Source organism: Dermacentor albipictus, chromosome 6 (genome assembly GCF_038994185.2).
Source record: "Dermacentor albipictus isolate Rhodes 1998 colony chromosome 6, USDA_Dalb.pri_finalv2, whole genome shotgun sequence".
Lineage (NCBI taxonomy): Eukaryota > Metazoa > Arthropoda > Arachnida > Ixodida > Ixodidae > Dermacentor > Dermacentor albipictus.
In genome coordinates this window covers 6342971-6357290 of record NC_091826.1, presented here as the reverse complement: position 1 = coordinate 6357290, position 14320 = coordinate 6342971, and the positions used below count along the sequence as shown (strand labels likewise).

The 14320-nt window shown below is 43.9% G+C and overlaps 1 protein-coding gene across 2 annotated transcripts in view; it reads left to right on the top strand.

Annotated features, from left to right (window-relative positions):
- Hpr1 (THO complex 1-like protein Hpr1) overlaps positions 1-13719 on the top strand; it is a 60217-nt gene extending 46498 nt beyond the window's left edge. For both annotated transcript variants that reach the window (XM_065431209.2, XM_065431208.2), the window contains exons 18-19: positions 854-968; positions 13355-13719. In XM_065431209.2, coding sequence (XP_065287281.2) covers positions 854-968; positions 13355-13677 — 438 coding nt within the window. In that variant the 3' untranslated portion in view covers positions 13678-13719. The remainder of the gene's footprint in view (positions 1-853; positions 969-13354) is intronic.
- Positions 13720-14320: the final 601 nt, after the last annotated feature.

Sequence of the window (14320 nt, the reverse complement as noted above, 5' to 3'; positions counted from 1 at the left end):
AGCATTGTTATTTGTGCCTCACAGCAATAGGCACTGGATGAGCTGCTTTTTGGGCCTTACAGGCTTATTATTGCAATGGCCCACTTGTCATGCATGCCTATAAAGAGTGCGGAATGCAAAACAATCTAGATGACACAGATAAGCACCTCTAGGTACAGAAGTACAGAAGTGTAGCAGTGTGTCGTGTGAGGAAAGTGAGGGGAATAAGCCAGCAGTGTAGCTTTAACAAAGAAATGTTGAACTACGGTAAGTTTTCATGATAAGTAATAATATGCGACTAAAACATTCTTCTTATTTTTGAGGACATAGAATCACCTCTCGTATTATATTTGGGTTTTTGCGTTACTACTACATTTGTAGGGGGAGTGCTAAAATTTAAATATACATTAAAAAAATTTCTGTGTTTTATACTGCATATTTGCAAGAAAAAGATGAAATTAATGAGCAGTGGCGCAAATGCCTCACTTTAACAACAAACATCACCAGCACTGGCTGTGTGAGTAAGTGAATGGCTTGTGGGCAAAAAGACAGATGAAGAATGGTAAGTGCTTGATTCAAACTGCTTTGCCTTGTTTTTATTGCTCATCACTAATTGTATGTTTCCTTCCAATTGTAGGATACACATGTCTTGCTTTTGCTTAAACTAGCAGCCTCTGCTTGTCTTTGTATGTCTTTGTCTAGTTTGTCATGGTCTTTGTAGTTGCTGTATTGAGAATGTGCCTAAAAATATATAAAGGCAAGGTGAGGGACAGTGGCGCGTCAACCTGTTTACATTGCATTTTTTGGAGGCTTCTCTGGTTCTTGCACTACCTAGGTACAGTTTATTGAATGATTGAAATAAATTGAATTTCAGAATTCAGCCCCGTCCCAGGCAGCTGATGAGAAGACAGACATGGCTGACTATGGAGACAGCGAAGATGAGCTGCTCAAGAATCACGATGAAAGCAAGGAGGCATCTCGGGACACAGGTATGCTTGTTACTCTGCCAGGTACTTTGCATTCCTGAGACGTGTGCTGGTCTGTCATCCCTAGTGGCAAACCTAAGTCACATCTTCATTTTATTCCAACATTTTATTTCTTTGAAGTGGATGGTGCATGTGTGACGCAGTTTATTTTCTGACCTTGCAGCTTTGTGAAGTGTGACAGCAGGTGTGCCTGGCACTTTTTAGTGTGAAGCAAAGAATTCTCACTTTTCTTCTAGAGAGGAAGCTTTACGTTATGGCCAACTTTGGTTTCTCTATCCTAATACAGAAGCACGAAATAATACTATATAATATACGTGGAACACAGAAACACTCGCATTTGGCAACTGATAGACCAGTTGGAATAAAATTTGTAGCATGTAAAAAAGAACTTCCATTTTAGTGGCTGTTGAGATGAGGCATATGATTTAAAAGATCAAATGTCTTTAAAGAATTTCAGAAGTTGAGAAGTACAGAATTGAAGCACTAGGTTAAAGCCCGTAACTCCATACCAAAGACAAATGTCAAAATTCTGAGAAATGAATTCACTAGAGCTTGTAGAACAGAAAAAGCTAACGAGGGTTGCAATGTGGGCTTGTTGGTAATGCATCTTCAAGGGGAGTATGGTAGCGCGATTCAAAGATGGGACAAGAGAAGACACAAAGGCACACACACTTTGTTCTTTGTGTCTTCTCTTGTCCCGTCTTTGAATCGTGCTACCATACTCCCCTTGAAGAAAAAGCTAGCACACTAGTTTAGGATGCGCATAGAATTGTTGCTTTTTTTTACATCTTTTGCAAAAGCCCTGTTTACAAATTATTGCTGTATTGAAGAGAAATATGTCATATATCAAGTTTGTCTGCTTCACTGAATTCTGATGTATCTTCATTTATGGCTGTAATAGTGTTCTAATACTGTGAACTCTCGTTGAAAGGGCCCTGAACCACTTTTTATCGAAGTGGAGAAAGGCATTTGAAGTGAAAATGGGCTATTTCAGAAATACTTTGCCGCAATAAAGTAGTCAAACCTCGATATATCGAACACGGATATATCGAATTATTGCTTCAATGATATTGCGCGACATAAAAAAACGACACGGACGTGAAAGAAGACGACGTCCGTGTCATTTTTTTATGTCGCGCAATATCATTGAAGCAATGGATTACCACCTTGCCCAGAATGCTGCTCTCATCGAATTATTGCTTATATCAAACACTTTCCATATCACGTGGAAAATCGCATGCATTTTTAATTTCTTATTTCGAACGGGGCCGGATGTAAAATGGATATATCGAACTCCGCCGCCCCAGACCAAGTGCGCTCTGTTGACAGGCGGCGAGCTTTCCCGCAACACTCTCGAAGATAGCGGCGGCGCGATCGGCGTTTCAGACTGCTGCATACGACAGCTGCCCACATCTGTTGCGCCGAGGGCGCCATTTGAACGTAGCGGCGTACCCACGCAACGGCTTGGCGTGGCCGTGGCTTGGCCAGGTTGGCTAGTTTGACAACATCAACAACACGTGCGTCTCGGTGCTGCGGTTTGTGCTACGCCAGTCGTCGTGTGTGTGGCGTAGGCCTGTCGTGGCTGGTGTGATGGCTGCAAACGCGAAGAAGTGTACGACCCTGACATTTTCTGCGAAATTGGAAGTGATACAGCGCGTTGAAAGTGGAGAAAAGAAATTGAGCGTCGCCGAAGCTTTCAACATCCCAAGGAGTACTTTGAGCACTCTGCTGAAAAATAAGAGTGACATAAAGGCCAAGGCAGAACAGAACCAGCACTCAGGCGCGCGGCGGGTGCGCAAAGCTGCCTTTGAAGACGTCGAGAAGGGGCTGTACAAATGGTTTATCGACGTAAGGGGCCGGAACATTCCTTTATCGGGACCAATGCTACAGCAGAAGGCCAAGAACTTTGCGTTCATTCTCGGCGCCGAGAAGTTCATTGCTTTCAGCATGCGGGTTTCGTGACCCGCATTGAAGAAGCTTCCGAGGAAGCAACCGAAGATTTGACGTTAGATGGCACAGAGGAAGATTGCCAGCTTGAAGAAACCTGGAGCCAGTTCGAGCGCTTTGTCGGTGCTGAGCCACACAGCATGTGCATTGAGGACTTCGTTGGCGGTGACGACAGCACCGGAACAGTGGCAGAGTTAACAGACGTGGAGATCGCTGCAGAAATGACTGCTGAGCGGCCAAACGAAGACGCTGCCGAGGCTGATCCAGCAAGCGCTGATGTTGCCCCACTCCCAACTGCAACTGAGGCTGTAGCTGCTTTGGCCGTTGTACGGCGCAATCGAAGGCACTGGACTGTCTCTTGTGGACCGTTTGGACAATGTTGAGGACGCCGTGGTCAAACACGCGGTTGCCAATATGAAGCAGGCTACGCTGCTTCAGTACTTTCAGCGAATTAAATAAATACCTTGTTTGAAGCTTCATGTGAGTATCTATTGCGCCACGATTGGTTCATTGATTGATTTGTGCTAGTTTTTGACGCGTTTTCTACGTGATTTTATATATCGAATTCTGGCTATATCGAACTATTTTGCGATCACCGCGCTGTTCGATATATCGAAGTTCGAGTGTACTTCAATACGTTCAGCAGAAGTGAGAGTTATTGGCAATCAAACACGGCCTCCACTCTGCTCCTGTTCCTTCTTCAATGCCTTGCACTGCGAAGGCTACGGCGCAGTGGGGCTTGCCCACAGCGCTCCGTCTGCTAAATATCATGGTGGCGCACAGTTCAAATTTCATTTTAGGTGTTAACATAGCCGCCACGACTTCTGATTTTGGTGCCTACGACGCGCTAAATGTAAGCCAAACACGGTTGTCCTCAGCGAGTCGCAGTGTGCTTAGCCAGCGGACTCGTGCAGGGTGTCTACCATCCGGAAAAACCGGGAATTCTCAGGGATTTTTAGTAGTCTGGAAAAACTCAGGGAAAACCCAGGGAATTCGTTCCTCTATCAGGGAAAATTAGCTGTAATATTATTTGAAAGGTCAAAAGTCACTGTAATGCTGGCTCGAGTAACAGACAGGAATCATAACGAATCGTCTTTGACGTCCTGTCGTCAGCTGGAGGAGTTGCCAGTGTACAGTCAACAACGGACTTTCCAGATTCCTGATAATTTGGACGACTTCGCGGCACCACCACGTACCCCATAAAGTCAATGCATCATCATCATCATCATCATCATCATCATCATCATCCTGGTTACGCCCACTGCAGGGCAAATGCCTCTCCCATACCTCTCCAACTACCCCGGTCATGTACTAATTGTGGCCATGTCGTCCCTGCAAACTTCTTGATCTCATCCGCCCACCTAACTTTCTGCTACCCCTGCTACGCTTCCCTTCTCTTGGAATCCAGTCCGTCACCCCTAATGACCATCGGTTATCTTCCCTCCTCATTACATGTCCTGCCCATGCCCCCATTTCTTTTTCTTGATTTCAACTAAGATGTCATTAACTCGCGCTTGTTCCCTCACCCAATCTGCTCTTTTCTTATCCCTTAATGTTACACCTATCATTCTTCTTTCCATAGCTCGTTGCGTCATCCTCAATTTAAGTAGAACCCTTTTCGTAAGCCTCCAGGTTTCTGCCCCGTAGGTGAGTTCTGGTAAGACACAGCTGCTGTACACTTTTCTCTTGAGGGATAATTCATTCATTCAGAAAACTTTATTAGTGTCCTGAAGCCTGGTCTTTTCAGACCGAGGCGGGCCGCGTCCACATCGGCACCGCCAGGCCTCTCCCATACTGGAATAGGCATAATGGATAATGGCAACCTGCTGTTCATGATCTGAGAATGCCTGCCAAACGCACCCCAGCCCATTCTTATTCTTTTGATTATTTCAGTCTCATGATATCCAGATCCGCGGTCACTACCTGCCCTAAGTAGATTCCTTTACCACTTCCAGTGCCTCGCTACCTATCATAAACTGCTGTTCTCTACCGAGACTGTTAAACATTGTCAATGTATCAGAGTCAATGTATCAAGAGTCAATGTATCAGAACGTCTCAAATTTCAAACGCAAGAACTCTTCACCGTCTGGTTTTCTGGAAGTTTTGCCGTGACCGCAGGTCCGAAACGGCACTAATCAAAGCCACCACTGCTGCCATTTTGATTACCTTGCCGCCTGAAACCAGCGCTCTCGCACGCAAATCCGCTGACAGCTGTAGCCACCACTGCGGCAACGCTAGGCCTAGCTGCTTCAACGTTCGCCATGAAGCTTCTTGCTGTTGGGTGCCGTGTTCTTTACTGAGAGAATTTGCTGCTGTCAGCAATGGCATGGACTCCGCCTTTGCGATCCTCGCGATTGGCTTAGAAGTTTGGAAAGCATGGTGTGTTGCATGATGCCGGTTCCCGAAAGTCAGCTTCGCCTCCGTACAGAAATGTTACTTGGTGAAGCAGGCGCAAAAGTATTGCAGTGAGGCACAACAAGCAGGGAAGGGGCTATTGGCACGGGACTAGTAGGTATTCCTTAATTATACACGCTTGCACCCGGTATTTCCCGTCACAGTACGAGCACTGATATGCCTAATACGTGTACCAACAAGCCTTCAGAGCATTTCCGAATGTGCCTGTGGCGGTTTGAGCCTTTAAGGGTAGTAAATGACATGCATTTATTTTTTTCCAACTGGCCGATTTTTCGGACATTTTCGTGGCCCTTAAGGAGTTTGAAAACTTAGACGTGGACTGTGCCACTGACCAAGAAGATGCTTCAAATGGTCCGTGGGGCGAACGAGTGGCAGAAGGAGCACAAAGACAGAAAGGACCTATGCATTGAGGAATGAACAGGAAAGGAAGCGTGCTGCCGCTGTTTTGATGGAGCTTGAGCTCAAAAGACAAAGTGTTGGCTGGTGCCGAGATGCAAGTGTCCCTCATCCAAACCAAAATAAACTCTTTAAAGCAGTGAAACACAACACTGAGGCGTCGTGCGCGAGCTCAGAGCATGTCAAGATAGTTGAGGTTGACTTACGAGCTGTTGAGAGAGAATCTCAATTGTGACAATGTTCGGGCCTCATACCACTGAGCTTGCTATCAGTTGATAGATATAGCTCATATTCGAAAATATTTGCTTTTGTATGCATCTCCTTTCTTATTTGTTTTTGAAAATGTCCGACTCGATTTGCGATTTCTTTCGAAGATATATTATTTGCTGTGCATTTTAGTAACCCCTCCCTTCTATTTTCTTTTTGAATAACATAAACACTACTTCTTAGTATTCAAATTGGATTAAGTTGTTCTTGTTAAATTTTTTTCATATGCTTACTAGAGAGTGACAGCATCGGAGGTATGGTTTCAGCTGGTCTTGACATAAAACATAGTTCTACATCACTCAGGGAGTTTTGCAAGGGCACTCAGGGAAAACCTGGAAAACTCAGGGAATTTGGAAATGTCAACTTGGTAGACACCCTGCTCGTGACTGCACCCTGCGGCGGCCGCGGTATCTAAACCATGTAGCCGGCTGCAGCTTGATGTCAGCTGTTGGCCAATCATCATCATCATCATCAGCCTGGTCACGCCCACTGCAGGGCAAAGGCCTCTCCCATATTTCTCCAACAACCCCGGTCATGTACTAATTGTGGCCATGCCGTCCCTGCAAACTTCTTAATCTCATCCGCCCACCTAACTTTCTGCCGCCCCCTGCTACGCTTCCCTTCCCTTGGAATCTAGTCCGTAACCCTTAATGACCATCGGTTATCTTCCCTCCTCATTACATGTCCTGCCTATGCCCATCTCTTTTTCTTGATTTCAACTAAGATGTCATTAACTCGCGTTTGTTCCCTCACCCAATCTGCTCTTTTCTTATCCCTTAACGTTACACCTATCATTCTTCTTTCCATAGCTCGTTGCGTCGTCCTCAATTTGAGTAGAACCCTTTTCGTAAGCCTCCAGGTTTCTGCCCCGTAGGTGAGTACTGTAAGACAGATATTATTGGCCAATAATAGCTGTGGCCAATAGCAGCCGTCTAAGGGAATGACGAAATAAAGCACCCGATTACGAAATAAACTGTCCGGAAGAGAGTGAGGACAGCGCCTTCTCAAAAGAGAGTGTTTGAAAGAAAGGTGACTTCGCGATTCGCTTGCGAGCTCCACGCACACCGTATGACAGCAAAACTTGGCTGAGATGTTTACAGCAGCGTATGCTGCTCGTGGACTTTGTTATTTCAACAAGCCCAACGGGTGTTTCAGGGCCCCTTTAATTAAGACGAATTCGGTTAAGCCAAATTCGATATAACAGACAACATGGAAATGTTTGTTTGGTTTTCCATAGAGTCAGTGCAAAATCCACTTAAGACGAACTGCCTCAGACGTGCTCTTCTGTTAAGATGAACATTCGGACTCACCGCCACCGTTGCCGATCCCAGAGGCTAGGGTGTCCCGATGTGCTGCACCTGGTGGCACACGCATCGAAGCACCCTCCTGGAGGCCTGCAGCGCACATCGCCCATGGACAGAGGCAAAAACAAGAGGAGGAAACAAAAAGCGACAGTGATGTTTCACTTCATGAACATGGTTGACACGCAGTCTAATGGGTGCTATGGTGCACATGAAGCTGTTGGCCCTCGGTGCGCCTGGACTGTCTGCACCGCATATCATATTCAATATAGGGCTTGCGCGGCCACGTCATACACAGGAGCCGCTGTAGTAGAATGCCTCTTTCATTCGTTTACTAACTTGACGAGCCTGGTGTAAGCACGCACATCACACTCAATGACCATGGATACTCGCTGTCAAACGCTGGCATGAGGAGTTGTGGCAGCAAGTGAAGTCACCTTCCTGCTGTCTATCGCTTCAACGCAAACTGAGCGACGAAAACACAGCGCAGGCAAAGTTACAAGACATCAGCTAACCTAGACTGTGCGCCCAAAGCAGATCACTTTCAAGATAAAGCCTGTGTGACTGCACTCCCTCTCTCCCAATCCTCTCTCTCCCCGGTGCCGTGCGCGTGACAGAAGATGGTGCGCTTCCCCACCTCCATTTCCTCCTTTGCGCATCCGAGATTGAGCCGCCATTGTTGGCTCACCTTCACATGCTTTCACTCGCACATGCAGCATACGGCACGCGAGGACAATGTTATCACGAGATGGACCCGGTACGCCCGTATCGCACATGAAACCTGTAGCAACTGCCAGAGGAGGCCAGCCCAGTGCACCTCCCCCTAGCTTCCTCCTCCACAACGTTTTGCCTCGTTTCTCCTTCCCCACTTTACTCAACGTCACCTAGACTTTCCTCTAGGTTGTGTTGTTTTGCTGAGTGCTCTGCACACTCCTTCGTACTTTTGCTAGCTCGGAGCCTGCACCAATGACCTGTGAGGCGGCAGATGCCTGCTTTAACTTCCTAGAGAACATTTTCCAGCAGCACGAAGGCACAGAAGGAATTTTAAGGTCATCTTGATGACATTGTTTGTGGCTGCTCTCCAATTTGCACAGAAGTACCGAACATCAATCACGAACTGGATGAAACCAAGAAAGAGTACCACTTGAAGGCAGCTTTCTATTTAAGTTCAGTGAAATAAATGCTTTTTATGTCATTTTTCCCCCATTGTAAGTCTACTTCATTTACCGTATTGAACTAAGATATCTGGATGCACCTGGTCATGTTGCCAATTATTCTTCTGCTAAGATGAACTTCTAAGACGAATAAATTTTCATGGTCCTTTTGAGTTCATCTTAAAGGGAGTCTACTGTATTCCTTTTACTGCCTATGCTGCCATTTTTGCATGAAAAGTGCTGCTGATCTGTTCCAGTTCAAAACATGACCCACTGCTACACCTGCTGCTCTGTCATCCGTGATGACGGAAATGCAGTTGTGTGCACTGTTTGTGAATTCAGTTTTCATGGTGTTACTTGTTCTGGGCTAATGAGGAAGCTTTTGCTAATAAGAGACCACAAAGCAAAAAGAACTGGAAATTCGAGATGTGGCGTCCAGGTGGTATGAAAGGAAACCTCGAAAGCCAGGAACAGAAAGGAGGTGCTGGTCTGTTAGCTTTGATAACTGAAATAGACCTCAAGCTGACGGCAATCCTCCCTCTAAACCAGAAAGTAGATGGCATAGAGCAATAAATTCAGGTGATGCAGGATCAGTTTGATCGCACACAAGAACATTTGAATGCACACGGGAAAGATACAGGGTATCGAAGACGGAGACGACAAAATTGAGAAAGACCAGGATACAGCTAATATAACTCAGTTGATATTGGATCTTGATGATTTGGAATGGTACCGCAGGCGTCAAAATATTGCGATTCATGGAGTCCCCCCTTCGGAGGGGGAAGATCTCTTAAAAGTAAAGTTCAAAATGTAGCGGGAAAGCTTGGCGTGCAAAAGCTTGCTCAAACCAACATCATGGCCCTCCACAGGTTAGGTGCGAGGGCAGGAAAAGTACCGGGACTTGTTTTGTGGTTCACGAGGCAGGAAACTAGAGATCCCTGGCTAGGAAAAAGCAAAAGTCTTAAGACACCAACAAGAAGGCATGTTTAAAAGCAAGAACATGACAAAGCGCTCTAGAACTCTGATGGCAGTCGCAAAGGAATGGTCAAAGGAATGGTCAAAGAAATTAGGTTTCCAGTTCGTCTGGCACAAAAATGGGGAGATTCTCGTTTGCAGAAGAAGCGGGGAAGCTCTGAGCGTTATCAGACATGTGAGTGACTTAACCAATCGCAAGATTACTCGCCTTAGATGAGCGATACTTCACTAAAAATATGGTGCACTTAGGTCATATAACACAAGAATTTTCTCGCGCTTTCCAACCTCATAAAACAGCTTTTTTGCGATATTTTTCACTTAAATGTCCAGTTAATTGGTAATAACATCGCTGGGCTTGAACATTTATTTTCTAAACTGTGTAACTGCCTTGATGTGATAATGCTCACAGAAGCATGGCAGCGTAGTACATTTCACACCTTCAAGCTCCTAGAAATGCCAACTTTTTTCGTACGTAGGTTAAATTGCCGAGGAGGTGGTGTGTCCTTGCTGGTTAAAAATTCTTTAGAGGCTAGTCTCATGACTGAATTTTCTTGTGTGACTGCACATTATGAAGCTGTATGTGTTCATGTACGTGATCCTATTATTGTCGCTTGTTATCGACCTCCAAATGTTTCCATACCTATTGATTTTTTGGGGGTATTCTTGCTTTTATCAATCAAATTTAGTGTTATTTGGTACTTGGAGGTGACTTCAATATTGATATGCGCACTCACAGATTCAAAAAGTTTGAACTTGAAACTATATAGAGTAGCAGTGGCTGCACAAATTCTATAACTTCACCGACTTGGCTAACATTGTCCACATAAACAATTCTTGACTTATAACGAATTATATGTCGCATGTTATCAATTGTGTCTCCACATACTTAAAAGTGATCACATGGCCGTCTGCTGTTCCATCAAAACACATTCACCTGTTATGCCAGGCACCAGGGCTATGTTTAGTCGCCAAGTTGTGACGCAGGCAGCCTTGGAGTCTTTCCGTTCAGATGTTAGCCAACCTTTCTGGGCTGACATTATCAATGAAATTGATGTTAATGTAGCATATGAGGTGTTCTTAGAAATATTTCTTTCTGTTTACAAGAAACATTTTGTCTGTAAAATTACTAAAGTGTGCAGTGGTTCCTGTAAGTCGTGGGTTACATGTGACCTACTGCGAAAAATTAAAAAGAAAGACAATCTTTCCAAAATTTATTCGGATGCACAATGAGGTTGACCTTATTGGATTTAAGAAATTTAGGAACACACTTAAGAAGGGACTACGAAAGGCCAAGGATAGTTACTACTTGGGATCTTTTTCTAGGTGCTCTGGACGGCTGGTTCTTTTATGGAATCAATTAAATAATCTGACGAATAGTCATGAAAGGACTGTGCCCATCAGTAAGATTTTAGATCATGGAGTGATCCTTACTGGTGTGGGCATGGCAAATGCCTTCATTTCATACTTTGTACACTAAGACAATAATTTAGCTCCGAGTACATTTACTGGTACGTTGGGTCTCAGCAATGCCAGCTGTATACTTTTAGAACCCACAGATGATTACGAGGTCTGCTCTGAATTAATTGGTCTAAAGAATTCGCGGAGCTGTGACGCCGACGTTATACAGATCAAGCCCATAAAGTATGTGATTAACATTGTGCCGGTCTTAGTACACATCTTCAGTCTTTGTATATCAACAGGTATCTTTGCATTTGGATACAGATAGCACGGGTGATTCCGTTTCATAAAAAAAGGTAATGAAAATAGTTTTACTTATTTTAGGCCAATATTGATTCTTGCAGTCTTTACGAAGGGTTTGGAGCGAATAATTTGAAAGAGGCTCTTGACTTTCTGCAATAATAACAACATCATAACAAAGGCTCAACATGGCTTCCAAAAACACTGCTCCACTGAGCTTGCTTTGCTTGACAGAAAAAAAATACTTGCTCAGAAATCTTGAAGATAAGAAAGTAGGCGTTCTTTTTATAAATTTCACTCAGGCATTTGACTGTCAAGCCGCCATGGGGAGTCATACGTGGTCTGCCTCTCAAACTCTATCAATGGTTATCTATCAGATATCTATCAATATGACAGTTATCTATCAAATAGATTCCAATTCGTTCCCATATGAAAATGATTTCTGGGGCTCCCAAAGGAAGCCTTCTTAGTCCCTTGCTTTTCAACTTGCACATACGCAACATAGTGCACATTTCTCCTATTCCTTAATATGTAATATACACTGATGACACCAGTATCTTTGTACCCTCTTCGTCTCCAAACAAGGCATCTTCAAAGGTGAATAAGGTTTTAGAAGAATTAGATTCGTGGATGAAAAGAAAAAAGCTAAATGTAAATACAAATAAAACCAAAGCAGTCATTTTTAGAGCTAAAAACAAACGAATTCCCGCAGAATATAACATCACTTTTTGTTCTTCGAAAATTGAAATTGTTAAATCTATAAAAGTTCTTGGTGTTTACTTTTCTGAGACATCAATATAGGAAGACCATGTAAATTACATATTGCGAAAATTGGGCCATATTACAGGCATATTAAACAGAAATAGCTATTTGCTACCACAATCCGTGAAATTATCAATGTACAAATGACAAATATCTTTTTCTTCCCTATTTAAATTGCTGTAATTTAGTATGGGGCATAACCACACAAAGAAATGTTATGAGGCTCATAAAAGCTCAAAAAGAATTCTGTGGGTCGTTGCAGACCTCGCTTATTGTGATCCTGCATCCCACTTGTTCAAGAGATACAAAATGTTAAAGTTTACCTATCTATACTTGCATAGGCTAGTGTGAGCGTGTCCCTTAGGCGTTAAGCAGAGTAATTTCCTGTTTACGGAAATTTAGAATTTAGAAAGAAGTACTGCCACTTTTGACACTCAGAGGACCGAACTTTGGAAAGTTCTGACTTGCCGTTTCACGTACGGCTTACAATCACTGAGCAATAATTTGCTGTGGTGGTTAAATTAATTTTATATATTGGGTATAGACATTTTGCTAGTTAAACAATCTGATTTGGTGCACTATTCATTATGTAAATTACCATTTTTGTTATTACCATTGCTTTTTTGTTGACAAATTTCACAGCATACCTTATAGATTTTACGTATTTGTCAATGTACAACTGCCAGCGGCGTTTTCTGTATGTGCTGGCATGCTGCACCGAATTTATGCCTTTACTGACTTCTCTTTTTACTATTAGTTTTCTTCATTGCATGTTTTGCTGACCTGTCACTGCCATGTGTTGTCAGGGGGTTGAGAGTTTTTCAAACCGTCTCTTTACGGCTTTTTTTTCTCACCCTTCTCCATGTTCAATGAGAAATAAAGATTCATTCATTCATTTATGCTTGAATTTGAAAGCAAGAAAAATTTTTTTGTCAATAATTATAGAACAATTGCATGCGCAAATAAATATATCTCCTGTTAATTGCTGCTAGAATGTAATCTCATAAGTGCGACAAATCGGTGCAGCAGTGGCCGAATGAGAGCTTTTTGTGTACAGTGGGGAGCAAAACTTTGGAGACCACAGTTCCTGCTAAAAGAAATTAGCAATGTTTTCTTTGTTGTCTGGTCATTTCTTAAGAACTCTTTTCTACCTGTTCTGCATCGAAGAACTTGTCATGACAATAATTGAGGCACAGTGCTATGAAGCCAATAATGAAAGGCTAAAAGAATGGGAAATAAAGACTTGTCATGAAATACGGCTCAAGGACATGCAGCCTAAAATTGGGTGCTCCAGTACACATGTGCATGTTTAGCCGGCACAGCGCATGTCATAGTTGCATGCTGCACGACCACATTTGAGGAGAGTTGAAGTTCTTTGCTGATGCCCAAATTGCCCTTGATCTCCAAGCTTCTGTTTGTGTTGTTAATAGGAAAAGCTAAAGATTCCTAGTAAGACATTTGTGGTATGCTGCAGCACTATCTGGCACCGGTGCGGGTGGAAGTTGTGGTGGCAACGAGCCAAAGGACATGCTCGGCAAGGACGAACTGGCGGCACTGGCCGGCGCGCTGGGCGCCGACTGGAAGAAGCTGGCACCACTGCTGAGCTTCGGTGAAGACGAGATCATGTACATCGCCTCTGAGCACGAGGGTGACGCGGCGAAGCAAGCCTACCAGGCACTGCTTGTCTGGCTAGAGCAGGAACCTGAGCAGGCGACTCACGGCAACCTTCTGCAACTGGCAGCTAGGGCGGGGCTCAAGGGCAAGATGACGTCGCTCTTAGCTGCAGAAGCACAGTAAAAGAAAAAGGCAAACTTTGCGGGTGTTTGGTTCCCATCAGAATGCTGATTTGAGCGAGTTGTTTATTCATAGTGAGCTTGTTTAGCACTGACAAACATGCACACATTGAGAAGGGGCACAGGACCAACAAAGTGCTTCGTGCATGTGTCGTGTGTTCATTGTCTGCCAGCGCCAAAACACGTTCACAATTTGGTTTCTGGCGAGAGTTCACTCAGTTAGCAAGACCCAAATATGCAAGGAAACGTAAAGAAATTGGCGGCGGCGTTGATGGCGATGCTCTGGCTCGACGTGGAAGTTCGGCTTCGATTTTGTCATTGCTGAGCTACATAATTAATTGAAAAAATGCAGATTATGAGAAGGTAATTTACCAGCTTATGTAGATGCGTTTCTCACTTTGTCCATCTGAAAACATTTATCAGCTAAATGCTTTATTGGCAGCTCTTTGATCGATGCCGTGCCTATCAACTTTGGTCAAGATGAGCAGAAAGGCCGCACCAGCAGAATGCTCACTAGCATTTAGCTCATCTCAATGGGCGCCTAAATTAGTGAAAAATGAAATGGTTTTGGGGAAGGCCCACGTTTGTCGATTTGTTACAATGAGGAAAAAGAAAAGTATGATGTCTGTATAATACTAGCATTGCAC